The following is a 21,048-nucleotide window of genomic DNA, read 5'->3' on the forward strand; positions in this document are numbered from 1 at the left end:
TATATATATAACAAAACATATTTTTAAACGTATTTATAAAATTAAACGTATTTATTTTTAATATGTTATTAATATGTTTGTAATATGTTATTTTTAATATGTTTTATATAAATACGTTTAAAAATATGTTTTGTTATATATGTATACGTTTAATTTTATAAATACGTTTAAAAATATGTTTTGTTATATATATATATATATATGTGTGTGTATATATACGTTTAATTTTATAAATACGTTTTGTTATATATATATATATATATATATATATATACACGTTGTCTTTTGTTGACCAGGCCGGGCCGGGCCGGTCCTATAACCGGTTACATAACTGGTTCCGGTCTTAACCGGTCTCGGTCCTAAAAAACGTTAAAATCCATAACCGGTTCATAACCGGCGGTCCATACCGGTTCCGGTTCCGGTCCCGGTTCCGGTCCTCTGGCGGTACGGGCCGGGTCGGGCCCATTTGGCCATCTCTAACTACAAGACATAATTAACTATAAGCATGAAAATTATCTAAAACACGTTCTAAAATATTTTTCGATTATGCAATGATTATTAATACGTCTTTTTTTCTTGATTTATAACATGAACAATCATTTACTTGTAATTAATCCTAAAAAAGATAAATACTTTGTGATTAAATAAACGGGATGTTTAAATTGAAATAACAAAAGTGTTGAAAACATGAAAACAAATGTTAGTCGTCGGATGGATTTGATCCAACAAATACGATTAAAGATGGTTAAAATTTTATTTTTAGAACTATGATTTATTTATTTGTTGTTCGAAAATAAGCAAAATTTAATTAAAATTGAAGCTAAAATTAAATAATTTGTTTTCTTTAATTTAACATCTATATCATTACCTTATTTTTCTGTTATTTATTTCATATTATTACCATTTAATTTATATATTATTAAATACATATTTATCTACTGTTCTCATGTTTATATATCAACATCAAAACTTACTTTTTATATTTTTAATAAAAGCATTTCCAACGCAAGATTTTTATTAGCAAAAAATGAAGTGACTTGTAGAAACTACCATTGTGTAGAGTTCTTATAAGTAGATCATCCTCTTTAGGTTCTTACCATTGTTTATGAGAAGTGACATTTTCATAGTTTTTTATTTTATTTTTATTACTTTATAATTATTATTGATATTGAAAAAATCAATGGGATCTAAAGAAAGGAGGTTCTTATAAGAATTATCATTACGAACTTTTAAAAAAGTTCTTAATTTGATAAGTTGGAGATGGACAACAAAAAGTACAAAAAAAAAGTCTTTAGACCATCTCTAACCCTACACTAAAAACACAAAAGTAGAGGTGTTTTAACCATAAGGGTGGTGTCTGATTGATTTGAGCTTGGCTCCAAAGGTCAAAAATATCTGGAGGTCCCAGATTCAAATCCAAGGAGGAATAAAAATCCTCTTGTGGCCATGGAGATTCAAATGAAGTGACTCTATACTATCTGCAAAGCAGGTGGTCGTCCTGGGATTAGTCGGCTCGCATAACGAGTTGGAGATCCAGGTTAATCAAAAAAAAAAGTAGAGGTGTTTTCTTCACCAACCCTGCACTAAAACACTAAGAAAATGAACTATATATTTAAAGGTTAATAAAGTAGACCTCTATTAATATATATAAACTAGAAGGATACTTACGTGATGCAACGAGATATATCTCGATTCTAATATTTCGTTTTACTTTTTTATCCCTATCGATATTATAATATGAATTTTTGTGCTTTTGAGCAAACAATAATATATTTTTTAAATATAAATTTGAAGATATTATAAAATTTTAAAAATATATATAAAATATATCCCTGCAAATTCGAAGACAGTTAAACGGGAAGAAACAAAAGGAATACGTTTTTGGTACGAGGAGGAGGAGTATCGAGTTGGAGAGAAGAAAAGGAAGATGAGCGAGAAAGGACAGGACAAGATCCCTGGATTACAGAAATATCACTGTTGTTTTTATCCCATCATCATCACTCCTAACGTCTCTCACTTAATCATTCGTCTTTATGCAAATCACAGAAACCCATTTCATTCTTCAAAACCTTTTGATACTTTCAAAGAGAGAGAGAGGTGATCAGACGTTAAAGCATCTGCTTCTGCAATCAATCCTTTCTCTCCCATAACAACTGAAAGTGTTTTCTTCAACTAACACCATGGGAGCTTGTTGTTCTTGTTCTTGTTCTTCATTTTCTTTATGTGGGTGGCGTCATTTGAAATCCAAGAAGGGTCCTCGTTCCGCTGATCTGGGTATGTCTAAATTGAAGCTTTAAAGTGTTTGATCATGGTTTATTTGGTTCATATTCTTTGTGTGTATAATGTGTTTGATGTTATGTTTCAGAGAATCGCGGTGGGGAGAATGATGTGAAGTGGCCGTGTTTTAAGGAGTTCAAGTTAGACGAGCTTAGAGCTGCAACTGGTGGGTTTTCTGTTGAGAATGTTGTGTCTGAGCATGGTGAGAAGGCGCCCAATGTTGTGTATAAAGGGAAGTTAGCAGATGGTGACCGTTTGATCGCGGTTAAGCGGTTTAACAAGTCAGCTTGGCCTGATACTCGTCAATTCCTTGTATGTTATCTAGCTTCTTTTGAATAGTTTTGATTTAAGGAGTTTTTCTGTTGATTCGGGTCTGGATTGGGATGCTGCTACATCAAGAATAGTGATAAGCAAAACTCTTAAATCTTTTTATGTGTCTTGTGGGTATATGTACACATGTATTGTGTTAGCCCGAGGTTTGGACGCAATGTTACACATGTACCAAGACTATAGATGGGGAGGAGGAGGAGGTCTTGTGATGAAAACATTATAATTGAGCTAAAACAGGTATAATTGTGCTAAAGCCTATAACATATATAATTGGGCATCCCAAAAAAATTGGGACCCTGTTCTATATGGCACACCCTCAAGCACAAGCCTGGTGTTAGCCATGTAAGTATGTATGTAGCATTGGTTCAATGTGATCTTTAATGTATGCACCAAGTATATGAGGTGGATTACTTATGTGATATTGAGTTTCTAGGATGAAGCAAAAGCAGTTGGGCATCTTAGGAGCCAAAGGTTGGCAAATTTGTTGGGATGCTGCTGTGAAGGAGATGAGAGATTGCTGGTGGCAGAGTTCATGTCCAACGAGACTTTATCCAAGCATCTATTTCATTGTGAGTCTACTATCTAGTTTCATGCAAATAACTATGTGTTTAGCCATTTCGTAAGAATTTGAGCTCTTGATTTGGGAATGATCAATGAAGCTTATGTAGTTCTAAATCTTAAAAAATCTTGGTTGAGCTCTTCCCATGTGACGGTATGAATCCCATGGTTGATATAGAATGAGTTGTATAATGCAAGTTCCTGTGATGTGCTTTCTGTAAGACCTCCATGGTGTGTTTTGTGCATATAAGATACAAATGCATTTATGAAAGCATCTAGTGACAATGTGCTAATTTAGGGGAAAGCCAACCACTGAAATGGGCTATGCGTTTACGGGTGGCACTGTATTTGGCACAAGCATTAGAGTATTGCAGTAGCAAAGGGCGATCCCTGTACCATGATCTCAACGCTTACAGGGTATTGTTTGATCAGGTAACGTGTCTGCTTCTATAAAAGTGTTGCTTTCTATTGATATGTCCAGATGAATAGTCGTCTTCTGTCTTTCTTGTTCTTAATTGGAGTCACAATATGGCAGGATTGCAATCCCAGGCTCTCATGCTTCGGCCTAATGAAGAATAGCCGAGATGGAAAAAGCTACAGTACCAACTTAGCTTTCACCCCTCCAGAATATATGAAGACAGGTAGAACAAATGGCCACATATAGAGTACACATTCTGATAAACATATTAAGAAGGAGCATCTTTGTGAATTGCGATGGAGTTTATTTCAGGAAAATCTATTTTAAACTACCTAGAGAAAATTAATAGTTGCATCTTCTGATGACATTGATGGGCCACAATTATCTGATATATGTCATGAACTTCCTTTGTGTTTGTGTGTGTGCGTTTTTTTTTTTTTTTTGGGGGGGGGGGGGGAGGTCATCCTGATATTGATATGAATGAAATTGTTGGAGTCCCTCATTGGCTAGAGTTGGACCATATCTACTCGATATAAGTTGGAACCTCCCTTTTCTAACCAAGGGATCTTTTGAAGAGTAACCTGATGTGATTCCACGTATTCTTACATGGTATCAGAGCCAAGATCTATCCACTTTAGGGACTCGACACCATGGGACAATATATACTCGTCTAGCCTTTGTTGGAGGGGGCGTGTTGGAGTCCCACATTGGCTAGACTTGGACCATTTATCCTCAATATACGTTGGAACCTCCTTTATGTTCTTAATGGCTCTTTTGAAGAGTAATCTGACGGGGTTCCACATATTCGCCTAGAAACTATGAATTTTCACCTTTTCTGTTAGAATATTACTTGTATAACAGTTGGTTTCAGTGCTCATATATTACCATGGCAGGTAGAGTAGTAGCAGAAAGTACAATTTACAGCTATGGCACCATACTTCTTGATCTTCTCAGCGGAAAGCACATTCCCCCTAGCCATGTAAGTTCTTAAATTCTCATTTATCAGTTACAACGAAGGATGAACTGCACAGAAAGAACTCCGTTGTTTCCAAAAGAAAATCATGCCAGCCACTGCCAATTGAACCCCTTTGATCACTAGTGAAATTAACATAATTTGCAAAAAGGAAAATTATGATCGCATACATAGTCTGCATGATAGACTGTACAAAAATCATATGATCAAAATTTATGTTCTCTTTCTGTTTGTAGGCACTGGACTTGATACGTGAGAAAAATTTCCAGATGCTAATGGATTCGTGTTTAGAGGGTCATTTCTCTAATGATGATGGTAGTGAGTTGGTAAGGATAGCTTCACGATGCTTGCAATATGAACCTCGTGAAAGGCCGAATGCAAAATCTATTGCGACTTCCCTCGCTGCTCTTCAGAAACAAATAGAGGTATGTGCATTTCCTGCTAATGAACTAAATAGGTTTAGGGCCTCTTTGTTCGCAGCTTAATGAGCTTAATAGGACTCGCAGCTTGTTCGGTCAGCTATACATGATTGTTTTGTAGTGGCTTCATGATATAGAAAGGGGCTTATTCAGTAAGCTTCTAGGGGGAAGCTTTATGCAGAAAGCCAAGTTTCTTCCAAATCTGCCACTCCCAATTAAAAAACATGCTCCTTTCATCTATGAAAAACTCTCCCAAACAAAAACCTTCCAAACTATACAGACGGATTAATCCACACAGACAGCTTTATCTATACAGGACTTAATGAAAAACCAACCAAGCATGGACATTGCTCAAACTCCATGTCCACTCTCCTTCAACCAATCAACCCATGACACATCATTACTTTATTGAAATAAAAAGATAAATTAAATAAAATAACGATGTGTTAGGATTGATTGGTGGGACAGGGAGGGAGATGGATTTCAGGGCAGGTGATTTGTATCTCTACTTAGTTGTTGTCAATGTTCTGATTTAGTTGCAATAAAACAGGTGTCATCCCTTGTCTTGATGGAAATTACTCATGAATCCCCAATGGCAAATGCAACAGAAACGGACTTATTATCACCGTTTGGGGAAGCTTGCTCGAGAATGGATCTAACTGCCATACACGAGATGCTGGAAAAGGTTGGATACAAGGACGATGAAGGGGTTCCAAATGAGGTCTTTCTCTCTCAGTTGTTATGTTATCCGTTTTGAATACTTTTCCTGGTGCTTTACCTACATATTGTGCAAGCTGAATGTTCATTTTGCAAGTTGGTTATTGCATCATGTGCTTAACTTGGAATCTTGAAGCAAGTTACAAGTATGATACTTGCACTGGCTAAGTATGAGCGTCGGTGCAGCAGGGTTACCCATAAGTTCTTTATTTGTTCCATCATAATCAAGTTGATTGTGTTGTTCATTGGCTGTTCATTGACCATTGCTGTTGACCTTGAGTAGTCCTTAGCACACCGCTCAGCAACTTTGCCTGTTTATTTTGTTGCAGCTCTCATTCCAAGTGTGGACAAGTCCGTTACAGGATGCTTTGAATGGTAGAAAACGTGGGGACACTGCTTTCCAAGCCAAGGACTTCAATGCTGCCATTGAATCATACACGACTGTAAGTACTCATCTTCTTAGGGCTTGTTTGTTTGCGGTTTAGTGAGCTTAATGTCACTCATAGCTTATTCGGTCTGCTATACATGACTATTTGGTAGTGGCTTGATGATATATAAAGTGGCTTATTCAGTAAGCTTCTAGGAGGGAGCTTTATGCAGAAAACTAAGGGGGTGTTTGGTTGGGGGTATTGCTAGGTAAGGAATGACAATGACAATGAAAAATATGGTTTGGTTAGATATAATATAATGGGCCCATTATAGCAAACCCATTAATTTCCATTCCTGAACTAATCGGGGGGAATGAAATTTTTATTCCCGCGTCTTCACATCGCGTCTTCACATCGCGTCTTCTCCATATTGGAATCAAAGATGAGGGTTCTTCAATCTTCTGAAAATTTCATCGATTTCTTCACTTTCTCATTCGATAGGTTCGAAAAGATCTTGGTTTTCCACAAGATTCTGTGGTGCGAACAGAACGCCGGTGGTGGGTTTCCAATCAAATCGATCCATGGCCACTCAATCGAAGTAATCGGTTTACGACTTCACCGTTAGGGTTTTTGTCGATTAAAGATTGTGGGTTTGTGGGAAATCATGTGTAGATGTACAGACTTGCCTTTTCACCAATTAGGGTTCTTCAATCTTCTTCACTTTTTTTTTAACGATTAAGGTTCTTCAGTCGTTCTAGGGTTTTTAATGATTTCCTAGTATTAACCAAACAGCATCAATGCAGTATTCATTCCCATTTTCATTCCCTGTCATTACCATTTTCATTCCCATTTTCATTCACATGTCTGAACCAAACAGGCCCTAAGTTTTTTTTCCAAACCTGCCCCTCACAATTAAAAAACACCCTCCTTCCATCTATGAAGAAGTCCTCCCAAACAAAAACTTTTCTAATCTGTGCAGACAAGTTAATCCACACAGACAATTGTATACATACAAGATCTAATAGAAAACCAACCAAACAGCCCCTTAATCTAATAGAAGTGTTAGGACCATTAGCCAAATGTCTACGACACTCTTTAATAACCCGGAAATATCACAATAAACAAATTAGTCATTTTGGAATATTGCAATGAATATGGAATGTAACACAAAATGGAAATTGTTGCAATTATTATTCCGGCTTCTTTAATCTATTATCGTACAAAACTTCAGATTATAAACTTCAATTTACACACTGGTTCAGCATATAACTTCTAAACTTCGGTTTTCTACTGTTTCTTTTTCTCATTACAAAATCAACTATGTTACACCCTCCATCCCATGAAAATTGCAACACTCAAGACTTGACTTGTAATGTTAGTAAAAGTCAAGTGTCTAAAATACCCTTCATGGATGGCCTATGTTTTAGTCATATTTATTGACTAATTGAACTTGTTTTGACTTCAATTCGTTAGTTTGATTTCACATGGTATCAGAGTCAAGTTCTTACCACCCTAGGGACTTGATACTTGAGGACAGTTTGGAGGGGGTATGTTAGAGTTCCACGTCAGCTAGAGTTTGAGCATGAGTATAAAATGGGGTTCCACGTATATTTTCACATTCATATGTTTTGGCAACTGTTTGTGGCATAGAATCTTCTCTAAAACCTGGTGTTCTTGGTTCAGTTCATCGAGAATGGAGCGATGGTTTCGCCAACGGTGTATGCCAGACGGTGTTTGTGCTACTTGATGAACAACAAAGCACAAGAAGCTCTGGGAGATGCAATGCAAGCCCAGGTGACATCGCCGGACTGGGCGACCGCACTTTATCTCCAAGCTGCTGCTCTGTTTGGCCTAGGAATGGAGAACGATGCTCGTGAAATGCTTAAAGATGGCTCGACGTTGGAGGCCAAAACAAAAAGAAACTGAATCTTTTTTAGGTTTTTGCTTTCGATTTTGAATATGATTGTAAATATAGACTCAATCCGATGACTGGGTTTGTGCACAAAAAGGATTGAATTTGTATGTTCCTCACAGGCTGCCAAGGTTGTGGAATGATAAGGTGTTTCTCAAATTTGTAACTTGCTAAGTAGGAATGGGGGTACTTGTTTTAAAAGGAAAATTATACTCATTTACCTAACTGGGTGAGTGTACCGATAATATTACCTGACAGGGGTAAGTTAGAATTAATAGTAAGTTTTTATGTGTGAAAAACATTTGGCAAATTGTCACTTATTTGAGATGGAAAGGGTAGAAATATGCTTTAAAGTAAATATAACTTTACATAATTATATTCAAGCACAATTCTAAGGTAAAATATATAATTTTACAAGACCATGATTTTTCAAAGTAAATATAACTTTACATAATTATATTCAAACATAGTTTAAGAAAAAAGAGATTCAAAAATGAATATATAATACATTTCAAAAATAGATCCAAGAAATCCAAAAGAGAATTTAGAAGCAAATATGCAAATTACGTTTTCAGGAAACAAAATTCAGCCAGAAATAGGCAGGCACAAAATAAAAAACCAGTACTAGTTATAATCCAGACACAATTACACCCATACTTCTTTAGCAAAAAACATTGCTTTCTTGTAAGACTTTCACAAACTATCCGGTTTTCGTCCCCCTAGTGTATTCGATAGAATGGTAGTCGAGAAGATTACAACCACGGATAAGCACACGTACAACTAAAATAAGCATAATAGAGTCCTCACAAGTTCCATTGTCTTCAGCCTTCATACTCTCCCTCCTCTTCCTCCTCCTCGTACTCTCCCTCCTCATCAGCAGTGGCATCTTGATACTGTTGATATTCCGACACCAAATCATTCATGTTGCTCTCAGCCTCGGTGAACTCCATCTCATCCATTCCCTCACCAGTGTACCAATGCAAGAAAGCCTTCCTCCTGAACATGGCAGTAAACTGCTCGCTAACACGCCTGAACATTTCTTGGATGGATGTAGAGTTACCAATGAAAGTGGATGCCATCTTTAGACCAGTTGGTGGGATATCACACACAGTTGATTTCACATTGTTGGGGATCCACTCCACAAAGTAAGATGAGTTCTTGTTTTGCACATTTAGCATTTGTTCATCGACTTCCTTGGTGCTCATCTTTCCACGGTAGATGGCAGATGCAGTCAGGTAACGCCCGTGTCGGGGGTCGGCAGCACACATCATATTCTTGGCATCCCACATTTGCTGGGTCAGCTCTGGAACGGTGAGAGCACGGTATTGTTGGGACCCACGAGAGGTGAGAGGAGCAAAACCAACCATGAAGAAGTGAAGACGTGGGAATGGGATGAGATTTACAGCAAGTTTCCTTAGATCGGAGTTGAGCTGTCCTGGAAACCTCAGGCAGCACGTAACTCCGGACATGGTTGCAGAAATGAGATGGTTAAGATCACCAACTGCCAAAAAATTAAGCTTATGTTAACTATAATTTCTTCAGCAATTTTCAAAAGTAAATATATATTAGCAACATTGGTGGATAGACAACCACCACACTTGCATATTGCACTAGATTTAAACCTAGAAAAAATTCTTGGGACAACCCATTGATGAAAAAACCAATAACCTCATAACATGTAGAAAAGGTGAAAAGAAAGACAGCATAGCAGAATATCATAAGAATTTAATATGGAAAACTTACAGCTTGGGGTTGTCAGCTTGAGTGTCCTAAAGCAAATATCATACAATGCTTCATTGTCAAGAACCATACATTCATCTGCATTTTCCACAAGCTGGTGGACAGATAAGGTGGCATTGTAAGGTTCCACAACGGTATCAGAAACCTTAGGAGAGGGAAATACAGAGAAAGTCATCATCATTCTGTCTGGATATTCTTCCCTGATCTTTGAAATCAAAAGCGTCCCCATCCCAGACCCTGTCCCACCTCCTAGAGAATGGCACACCTGAAAACCTGCACCTCAAAGACTATTAAAAAGGAGTCTAAAACCAACCGTTGAGAACCCAACAATAATAGCCAACACCAGGTACAAACATAAACTCATGAGAGTAAAATATATAAAATTGGTAAATAGGATAATATAAGTTCCATTGTCAATACTAAGTTGTGAATATAAATAAGTCATGTATGATGACGAAGCAGTTATATCGATGGAAAATTGGCACTGTTTTCATTCAACAGCTAACCCGAACATTAGAAGCAACAATTTCAAAATAATTAAACAGGATTTCCTTCTTTCATGGATCCAGACAATAGCTCTGTGTGCTAATACCAACTCTTATGACCAGAGCATATTAAAGAAAACCATCCTTATTTCTGAACAGAGTACAACACAAATATGCTTTAAACAGTATTTATCAGCTACATCCTCGTTTACTGTGCAATGGATGGAAAATAATAGATCTATTATTTGGAGCAAGCAAACAAGAGATCCAACAGTTTCGCATATGTCAAGCATGGCATATATAGACAAAGTCAGAGAATTTGGATAAATAGCATATCCGAGTAACAAACACATGGTAGATCTATCAATCGAGACAAAAACAACAAATCGATTTGAAAATTTTCACCATTATATTTGAAGTACAGAGATTATAATTAACCCTATATATATGTTGTAGATCTGTCATTTCTAACACAGCAGCTATAATTAACCCTACATATATGTTGTAGATCTGTCATTTCTAACACAGCAGCTATAATTAACCCTACATATATGTTGTAGATCTGTCATTTCTAACACAGCAGCCAACAGCATACTCAACGATTATCAGTATCAACAATAAAATGTCAACACAAATATACGATAGAAAGACGGGTATATACCTTGCAAGCAATCACAGTTCTCAGCCTCCTTCCTAACAACATCGAGAACAGAGTCGATCAACTCAGCGCCTTCGGTATAGTGTCCTTTGGCCCAGTTATTACCGGCACCACTCTGACCAAATACGAAATTATCAGGCCTGAAGATCTGTCCGTAGGCACCAGATCTGAGACTGTCCATCGTACCTGGCTCCAGATCCATGAGCACCGCGCGTGGGACAAACCTTCCGCCGCTGGCCTCGTTGTAATAAACATTGATCCTCTCGAGCTGGAGTTCAGAGTCTCCGGTGTACTTACCAGTTACATCGATACCGTGCTCGGCGCATACGACCTCCCAGAACTTGGCTCCGATCTGGTTACCGCATTGGCCGCCCTGGATGTGAAGGATCTCACGCATTTTCGAGTGTGAGTGAAGAGAGAGAGAGATTAGGGTTAGTGAAGGGAAAATGAAAATAGGGTTTTGAATATGGATCGAAACAGACGGTTGTCTGCAGTCTCTGTACGGCTGTTTTATATAGGGAGAAACCGTATTTATAGATGTGTATACGTATAGATCGGTGCAGACAGATAGCATACAAGATATTTTGATTTAAATTTCAAAACAGTGAACATGTCTGTATAATTTGGGTAAATTGTATAAAAATATAATCACTTTAACTCGGTTTTTATTTTGAAAAATGAGTTTTTGTTTTCTAAAATGCTCCAACAGTTTTGTTATTTTGTTCTTTAAAATAAAGAATCATATATAAAACTTTAAATAAAGAGAATTCTTCAAAAGTTGATAGTGGGAGAGATAAATAATTATTTTATTCAATTCCATCAATGATGGTTTCAACCATCGTATTTGTAAATAATGCAACTAGCATTAGATTTAACATTTAGAAATAAATTCTTAATACTTGTCTTGTTAATCACACAAGAAGATTAACATCCAAACCTTGGAAATTTGTTAGGTTCAAGGTTTCACATTTTAGTCACCATTTTTTTAATTAACCTGAATATCCAACTCGTTATGCGAGCCGACTAATCCCAAGGCGACCACCTGCTTTTGCATATAGTCGGGAGTCACTGCATTTGAACCTCTGTGGCCACAAGAAGATTTTTATTTGTTCTTGGATTTGAACTTGTGATCTTCTGGTACCTTTAACCTTTGGAGCCAAACTCAAACTAATTAGTCTTCATTGGATCCATAACTCATATAAAATGTGACATCAAATCTTTGATTTGATTATTCTCCATCCAAATGGGAGAATCTGATTGACCTATCTTCATGGTCATTCAATCTTGATTATCAAAAAGTCACATTTTATTCTAAGTTATTTTAGAATCCAATGTTCTTACTTCATAATTATTCTATAGCTAGAATCCGATCTATAGCTCATATTTTGGAACAGAAAAAATAGGATTTTTTCCCCTGTAAAAGTCTAAGAATGAAAAATTTTCTACAAAATCTTAGACTGGTTGAAGTGAGGACTTGTTCCTCTTCATGATTTGAATGGCTTGTACGACCTCTTCCTCTGGTACCATATATTTCTTCTCTTATTGTTGCTCGCAGTACTCGTTCCTCTTCACGATCTCTGACCAGCCTTTGGAACTTTGCTTCATGAATGATGAGTATGCTTTGAAGTTCGTCATTGGAAATTGTACTGGCGTCTTTTGCTTCTTGTATGGATATTACGACATATGTGAACCTCTATTAATGTTCTCAAAACCTTTTCAACATAATGGTATCGACTAGTGTTTCTCCATTGCTTCTCATCTGATTAGCAATTGACATTACCTTGGTAAAATACTTTGCAATTGTCTATCCTTGTTTCATCTACAGTACTTCAAAATCTCTTCCAAGGGTGTTAAGAAGTGATCTCTTCACCTTTACGTTTCCTCTGAACTTGCTTTTTAATGACTCCCGAACGATCTTTGAAGCACTCATATCCAAGATTTGTTCGAGAGTGACCATATCTATTGCTTGATATAGATAGTGTTTCACCTGATGATCTTTCCTTTTTGCCTACTCGAGTTTTGTCTGTTGTGTGTCAATTAGCTTTACTCTGGCATCAGGTTCTTTAACACCAATCTTTACTAGGTTCCAAAGACCTTTTGCCCTTAGTAGATTTTACATTAACTTGCTCCAATGGTTCGTAGTGTTTTCCATCAAACTCTGATATTTTAGTCACACTCTTTTCTTCACTCATTCTTTCCTTTTTCTAAAGTTTTTATCTTTATTTGAAATTTTATGAACAGGGTCAGTAGGGCTAGGCATGGCAACGGGGCGGGGATGGGGCGGGTTTTGTAATCCCCGGCCCCGGCCCCGGTTTGTAATACCGTCCCCCGGCCCCGGCCCCTGTCCCCGGCGGGTACGGGGATTACCATCTCGTCCCCGGTCAAATTCTAGATTTCCCCGGTCAAAACCCGGTAAACCCCGGTCAATCCCCGGTCAAAACCCGRTAAAAAGTATGYTTTAGTTTGATTATACCGGGGATCCCCGGCCCCGACCCCGGCCCCGTTTCGAGTAACATTCCCCGTCCCCGGCCCCGTCCCCGGTTTGAGTCTACCGGGGATCCCCGGCCCCGGCCCCGAGACCCGTTTTAGCGGGGAATCCCCGTCCCCGTTCGGGTCGGGTGAACCGGGTTCCCCACCGGGTCGGGGCAAATCACCATCCCTAAGTAGGGCTCTGATACCACTGTTAAAAACATCTATTAGCTTTGTAACTTGCATAATCACCTAATGTTTGACACTCTTTATTGAGAACAAACCATGGCTTTATATAGCCTAAACAAGGAGAGAGAACCTCAAAAGAAGCTAAATGTAAAGACATAGACCTCTAACACCAACTCTAAGGGGACGTTTACCAAAGAGTTACTCGGTAAAATTTAATACTATTATTTACTTATCGGGTAAAATTTTAGTCCACCAAAATAACGTCGTAAGCGCTTACTGTGGTAAGTTACTTATCGGGTAAGACTTTTGGTGTTTGTCTCGCTCTTAATGGATAAGAGTTTTGGTCCTTACCATCTTCATCCGGTGAGGTAATGTGACTTGGTAAGAGCTTAATTGGGTAAGCGTTTGGTAAATGGCCTCTAACTCTATCCTACAACTCTATTTGTCATGTGAAGGGTTTGACCCTATCTCAATAATACTTGACCAATATATTTAAATAATATAATCTATTCCTAACAGAGGGATTACCGGGATGCAGAGAGATTAAAGCGATAGTGGACACTTTCCTAAATCGGTGGTAAGGATAACCTTACAATTTTGCCCTTGGTTCGCCTATGAAATTGAAAAATGAAGTGCATTCTAGTGTGGCAATATTACAATTCTGTAATTGAAACAATACTATTAATGTAGTGTGTGTGTATATATATATATATATATATATAAGGGTTCAAACGAGAACCCCTGTAATTTACGAAAACGCGAGAACACTTGGCTATTGTATGTTGAATCACATTTTTATAGTATTTGAGAGATTTTTTAAATTTTAAATGAATATTAATTTTTTTTCAAAAATAAGAAAGACGTGGATAGGTAAAACTAGAAATAGAAATATAAAATAAAATAACATGATCATATTACATTACATAATCAATCGACTTTGGAGGCGTAGACGAAGAAGAGGAAGGCGATTTCTAAGAGGTATGTGCTACGCATCACATCTGTATCATATACACAACATACATCAATGACTCCTATATCACACGACTATCACAGTGTGTGTATCACATGATTAGGGCAAAATCAAGAAGTCATTATTCTGTTTGGGCATCACAGAATTATCACAATGTAATAATTGTAAGAAGAAATCGAGAAATTAGACTCTGAATCAATAATATACGCTCATTTCCCTTCTTTATCACAAGATTATCACAGTTGTAGGCATCACATGCTTAGGGTAAAATCAAGAAATTGTTACCCTGTTTGGGTATCACAGATTTATCACAGTGTGATTATCGTAAAGAAAAATCGGTAAATTGTTACCCTATCACACATTTATCACAAGGAATGAATAATCACAATACAGTAGGGATTGTTATCACAGTTGACGAATCGATTAAGAAAAGTTGGTTGGGTATCACATGATTATCACAGTTAACATTTTGAATCGATATGCAGAAGTTGATTAATAATCACATCGTTATCATAGATTTATCGTAGTACGATTATTGTAAGGAAAAATCGATAAATCGTTACACTATCACACATTTATCACAGAGAAGGATAATCATAATACAGTAGTTGACGAATCAATTAAGAAAAGTTGGTTAAGTATCACATGATTATCACAGTTAACACTTTGAATCGATACTATGAACCTTCAAATATGATGACAAGAAAATGATGCATGTTCAGTTGAACGTGATCAATCCCACGCAAAAAGGATGGGATAATTCTAATTAATTAGAATAAAATAAAAAATTATAAAGAATACCTAATTATAATACGGCCCTTATTGACTTATTTGTATTTAATATAATTTACATTATTGATTAAAAAAATTAGGTTAGTAAGTTGTTCTCGCATTCTCGTAAATCACAAGAGTTCTCATTTGAACTCCACCTCTCTCTCTCTCTCTCTAAATATATATATATATATATATATATATGTATGTATAGAGAGAGAGAGAGAAGATTTACCTTGCAAACTACTTTATTTGTACAAACTTCATTCAACCAATCATAATTTTTTTATTTTGTTCATTTTTTTTTGTAATTATGAGAGGTTGATTAATCATTTTTATTGTGAAGGTTGTCATGGATATTAAAATCTTAATTATATTAATTTTAGAAAAATACATGAAATAATTTCATAAGTATTATATGAAACAATTTCATAACCATATATGAAACAACTTCATAAAAAAAAATATTATATGAAACAATTTTATGAAAAATTTCATAAAATTAAACAATAAAATCGACAGATGATGATGGTTTACATAACTTATACAAATATGGATGGTTTGCATTTGATCGTTCATCTCTCTTTATATATTATTTTTTAATAGAAAATTAGTAAAAGAAGCTAAAAGATTCAAATGTCCCTTATTTTACGGACAATTTTAACATAGCTAATGCCTAGGGATGATAATTGTAATTATTAAAGTTTAAGGACATTTTTTGGAGATTCATGTAAATCACAGGGACCAAAATTGTAGTTTAATCTAATAATATATTTATATAATTTCTATTGAAGATAAAAAAAAGAAGTAACAAAAGACTAAAAAGTTCGCCAAGCTAATGAGTTTTTTTTTAATAAAAGTTAGTTATAAGGACCAAAAGTGAAATAAATTATCAATTACAGTGACTTAAATTATAATTTATCAAAAGAATAGGGACAAATGGTAATCATAATAACCAAAAATGTAATTTACTCCAAAAACAATATACAAAATGACAAACTATAAAATTCGAAAATAAAATTTCTAACCATCATGTTTATAAGTTTATTGTAAACCATAAGGAAGATGTTTAATTAATTTGAGTTTAGGTTTTAAAGATTAAAAGTGTCTGGAGAGTTGGAGCCTTGGAAGTTTCAGGTTCAAATTTAAGGAGGAATAAAAATCTTCTTGTGTCACGGAGGTTTAAATGTGATGGGGCTCCGGACCACCCGTAAAACAGGTGATCGTCCTGGGATTAGTCGACTCGCATAACAGGTTGAATATCCAAATTAATCAAAAAAAAGTTTTATTCTAAATTAACTATTATGTATGTCTAAATAGAATAAATTATGTATGCCAATAGATTCTTATTTGCTATAATACACTTGAAATCTTATAACTTTTAATAATTGTTAAATAGAACTCAATATATTTTATATAGACCAGAGGATGTTTGGTCAGATGTATTAAACAATTATTTTAATGGGTTAAAAATAAAGAAATTGTTTAATTTTATATAATTAATAAGCTCATTTTCTCATAAATCCAGATTTCCATTACATATTAAACTAAGAAATGAAAATCCTTTTTCATTTTCATTCTCCGTCATTTTATTTTTATTTATTTACCTGAGCCAAACAGCGTTTAATATTTTCATTTATCTATACTATATTATAAAGTGTTTCACAAAAACTCTTAAAAATCATTCTTTATGAATAAAGTATTGTTTATTAATGCATATTACTTAAAATTTAAAATTACAAGTAAATTATGCGTAATTACAACTTATTAAAGCTCTATTTTTGAATTTGTACAACTAACTGCATATAAAATAAACAAATACAGGATAAACATCACGTTTTAAATATAAAAAATCTAAAATATAATTAAGATAATCATTGAGTTTTAACAGAATCATTATTTTTGTAAAAATTATATTATTAAGCTAAAAATAAATTACTTCGTTATTAGACTTAAATTAAATTATAATAAAAAATTGAATTAAATTTTTTTTAAATAGTTAATTTAATATTAATATTGATATACTTTTTCAAAATTTTATGATATCTTCAAATTTATTTTTATTCAAAAGTAAAAATATTAAATTTATCAAAACCACATAAACTGTATTATATCAACATACACAAAAAATAAAACGAAACACTAAAATGAAGATGTGTCTCACTACATTGTACGAATAAATATCTAGTATGTATAAAAAACATTGATACGTCAAAAATTCAATTTTTTAAGATATGAAAATTTCAGGCCTTTGATGCTTTTTTTCATTTTAGAAAATTTATTGGAGTAAAATTTTATCTAAAATCATCATTATCGATGATCTTATAACTCCATTTTTTATATGAAGACTCATTCTTTAAAGCTCAATATTTCGTTTCACAAATGATATTTATAAAGCTTTTTTAAAATATAAAATTGTTTAAACAAAACATGTAAAATTCCAAGATATCTCCAACAAACTCCTCTTTAATGCATAAAATAAAAAATAAAAAAGATTTTTTAATGCAAAATCTTTAATTTATTTTTCAAAATAAAAACTAAAAACTAAAATATAAGGATATAGATTATATAATTTTCCATACATGTGGCAAAAGAGAATGTGTCATTCACGTTTTCTTTTTCCTTTTTTGTCATATTAAATGCATTAATATAATATAATATATAATAACCTTTTAAATATATATATTCTTTTCACAGATTTTGCCTTTATTTCTTTATAATATTTATTCAAATAAAATACACAAAAATATTTGGAAAAAAAAATTAAAAATCGTCTATTAATTTTTGGAAATTTTAATATTAATTATATTCATTAAAGTATTTACATTTATTGACTTAATACCCAATAAATTTTTAGCCATGTCAAGTTCTACAAACATCATACCACACTCCAGAAGATGTATAAATCAAATGTTCTAAATAGACGATATCCTGTCTATACTTGTTTTGTTTTTGACAACATGAAGTTGATAAAAGTTCCTCTAAGTTACAACTTTGGTTGAACAAAGCATACATCTATAAGACTCCTGTGTAAGCCTATGATTTACACAACACCTACACCATGATACCGATGAAGTCAAATCCAACAGCAAACTTACCTTCGGTCCAAACAGTTTGCTTAGGGCGCATTTGGTACGCAGACGAGACTGGATGGGACGCAAGAGAGTGGGGTAGGCTAATAAAAGAATTCTGCAACTTTTTAAGGTTTCACTTTGACATAAGTAGCTTTATAATTTACGAATATTAACAATCACCTTGAAATTGTTCCACCTGACAAGAAAACGCATTTTTGTCTCACTCAGTATTGTCATCATGTCCCAATCTAATTGTTGCACGCACAACAAATTTTTGTTCTATCTGTCCTGACTTATCCTGTATACCAATCGCATCCGTAAGAGCGAATCTATGCAGGTACTAATGCAGCTAATGTAAGCACTTACATCATACCATATGTGGGCGAGACTCTTGAGCATACCATGATGTAACGAGCAAACGAACCTCTGGTGCAAAAGAGTGCACAGCTAGTTCATACCATCTGTTGATAATGAGTTAGGATCCTATAATGCTTCATACAAACAAGCATACACTTTAGAGATGGAAGTTAGATGATAAATCTGATAACTACAAAAGCGGTTATAATATGCAATAGACAACATGGTTTGAGAACCTGCAATCTCGAGCTCACGAGTCTGCAAAAAGCAACAAGTTTTTCATCCTCCAAAAACAAAAATAAGAATTAAACAAAGTTACTGGATTCGTTCACCATTGACTACTACTAACTGCTCCAAGTGAATGATAGCTTTAACATAAACCACATTTCTTACGTTGTGTTCTCGAATTTCGGAAGGAAAGAAAAGAAAAGAAACAATTTTTTTATTTGGGTTCTTTAGTGTGAAAGGAAAGGAAGGAACAAAATAAATTTTCATGTTCTTGAGTGGGAGAGAAAAGAAAAGGAAGATGTCATCTTTACAAATATACCCTTATTTATTTTATAGTGGAATATAATTCGTTGGTAGATTTGTAATTTTTATAGATATTTTTAATTGTTATAAATTCTTTCCTTTCCCTCCCTTTCCTTTCCTTAAAAAAACTCAAGAGCACAACATTTTTTCTTGCCCTCCTACTTTCCTTCCCTTTCCCTTCCCTTCCCTTCCTTCATAAAAAAGACTCAAGAACACAGCATTATAACAATATCTGAAAATGCATGGAAGTCCAGTCCTTAGGTTAATAATAGTCGTAGCCAGGATTCACATATGAGAGCCAGAACTGGTCAAGCGCGCCATTTCCATTTCTTATGTTTATAGTGACATTTTTCCCATTTTATTTTTTTGGGGTAAACATGTTATTTGTATTTTTTTTTTTTTTGATAATTACTAACACTTCAAAATTAGTATTCACTTAAAATAGGATTGGTTCGTGTAATTGCAGGCTTGATCATTTTTTTAACCGGTCTTAACTAAACTAACCAAATGATCTAGCAAATTCAGTGAAACAATCTAACAAATTCCATACATTTACAAGGAACCTAAGAGAATTCTTATTTCCTGGTCAGTCAACAGCTCATACCTAGGAACTTTAAGGAATTGGAAGAAGATGAATGTGAGCCATACGTGAGCAAAAATTTAAGCTTATCCAAAAAGTTCAAGTAGTCGTGTTTAACTTATAGCACAAAAGTATGCAAGATTTCCTTTTTCAGTAAAGCTTCAATTCATATTTAGATTGTTGTGCATTAGGGAATCCTTGCAACATATTGATGGCATTCAATTTGTCCACAAAATTCATCTATTTCTGTAGCTCTTACGGTTGTATTTTGGATATTTGGTGCATTTGATATTCGGATGAAGGGAGTAGCAACTTTACTTTATGAAGTCATAGCATGAGAAAGCATAATGTAGAATCATCTCATAAGGAGTACTAAAAAAATGACAGAGGAAGAGTAATGATGCAGAAAAACCGGACAAGATGCCTTGGATCTTAAAGATTCCTTAACAACAAAGTTGCACTTGCAGAACCTGCCATAAATCCAACAAATTTTAAACCACCATGTTTTAGAGTAAAAATCACAAGTGATAACACAAACCCCTGTCCCAAAATTTCTTTTAACCATAAACAAATGAAATGGTTCAGACTTCAGAGTTATACTGACAAGTAAAAGCTAAAAACAAATGTCGGATAAACACAGTTATATTGCATCAAGACTGGTATAACCCAAAAGGGTCATTGGTCCAGCGATAAAGAGGTTCCCAATAGAGCCTAGCCTCCCAGGAGGTCAAGGGTTCAAACATCACCAAAGGTCGTGAGGAGTGTGCATGAGTATTTGCCATATACAAATATTATATACTTCAAGAAAAAGATTGCTATAACCCAAACCTGCAAACCATGCTGAAAAACCAAATTTGCTTTGACCACAATTTCATTGCATCAAGACAAGGCTAGAAGAATCCAGGCCCAACCAAGGTCACTCCTATGCTTATATGTTGGTTGGTTGAGATATGTGGCCACTTCCTTTCCAGTGACTATGCTCACAATACAGAAATTATGCTTGTGTGTGATCGGCATAAGGTCCAAAAAGAATTAATTGCAAACAAAATCAAAAGGGTTGACCATACATTTACTACGAAACGAATAAGTAGAAAAAACAATATAAATATATAAAATAAGTAAATGAAATAATTGAAAGATAAAACAATGGTTTTTAAGCTTCATTTCTAGATAAGTGAATGGAATTTCAATAAATATGATTCTTCAAAGGGACTAAAGAAACTAAAGAATATTTTAAGAAAAAAAATCATGG

At 34.7% G+C, this 21,048-nt stretch overlaps 2 protein-coding genes across 2 annotated transcripts; one reads left to right on the forward strand and one right to left on the reverse strand.

Annotated features, from left to right (window-relative positions):
- Window positions 1–1,951: 1,951 nt before the first annotated feature.
- Window positions 1,952–8,131, forward strand: LOC112504861 (serine/threonine-protein kinase BSK5-like). The gene is made up of 10 exons (XM_025108823.1): window positions 1,952–2,274; window positions 2,366–2,589; window positions 3,041–3,176; window positions 3,464–3,597; window positions 3,701–3,806; window positions 4,477–4,562; window positions 4,793–4,981; window positions 5,526–5,696; window positions 6,022–6,135; window positions 7,744–8,131. Exons 1-10 carry the CDS (start codon window positions 2,181–2,183, stop codon window positions 7,984–7,986), a joined length of 1,497 nt encoding a protein of 498 aa, XP_024964591.1. The 5' UTR covers window positions 1,952–2,180; the 3' UTR covers window positions 7,987–8,131.
- A 380-nt stretch (window positions 8,132–8,511) lies between these two features.
- On the reverse strand, window positions 8,512–11,351 carry LOC112504869 (tubulin beta-2 chain-like). Its single transcript, XM_025108828.1, has 3 exons — window positions 10,859–11,351; window positions 9,716–9,985; window positions 8,512–9,473 (listed from the first exon to the last, which is right to left on the reverse strand). Exons 1-3 carry the CDS (start codon window positions 11,250–11,252, stop codon window positions 8,794–8,796), a joined length of 1,344 nt encoding a protein of 447 aa, XP_024964596.1. The 5' UTR covers window positions 11,253–11,351; the 3' UTR covers window positions 8,512–8,793.
- Window positions 11,352–21,048: the final 9,697 nt, after the last annotated feature.

This window comes from Cynara cardunculus (assembly GCF_001531365.2).
Source record: "Cynara cardunculus var. scolymus isolate 2C chromosome LG 2, CcrdV1, whole genome shotgun sequence".
Taxonomy (NCBI): Eukaryota; Viridiplantae; Streptophyta; class Magnoliopsida; order Asterales; family Asteraceae; genus Cynara; species Cynara cardunculus.

Excerpts from the sequence above, each read along its gene's own strand:
- LOC112504861 (XM_025108823.1), top strand. The coding sequence starts at position 2,181 with ATGGGAGCTTGTTGTTCTTGTTCTTGTTCTTCATTTTCTTTATGTGGG. Across the intron at positions 3,807-4,476 it reads TCCAGAATATATGAAGACAG|GTAGAGTAGTAGCAGAAAGT; the intron begins GTAGAACAAATG and ends TTACCATGGCAG. Across the intron at positions 5,697-6,021 it reads ATGAAGGGGTTCCAAATGAG|CTCTCATTCCAAGTGTGGAC; the intron begins GTCTTTCTCTCT and ends ATTTTGTTGCAG.
- LOC112504869 (XM_025108828.1), bottom strand. The coding sequence starts at position 11,252 with ATGCGTGAGATCCTTCACATCCAGGGCGGCCAATGCGGTAACCAGATC. Across the intron at positions 9,986-10,858 it reads GAACTGTGATTGCTTGCAAG|GTTTTCAGGTGTGCCATTCT; the intron begins GTATATACCCGT and ends TTTGAGGTGCAG. Across the intron at positions 9,474-9,715 it reads CAAGCTGACAACCCCAAGCT|TTGGTGATCTTAACCATCTC; the intron begins GTAAGTTTTCCA and ends ATTTTTTGGCAG.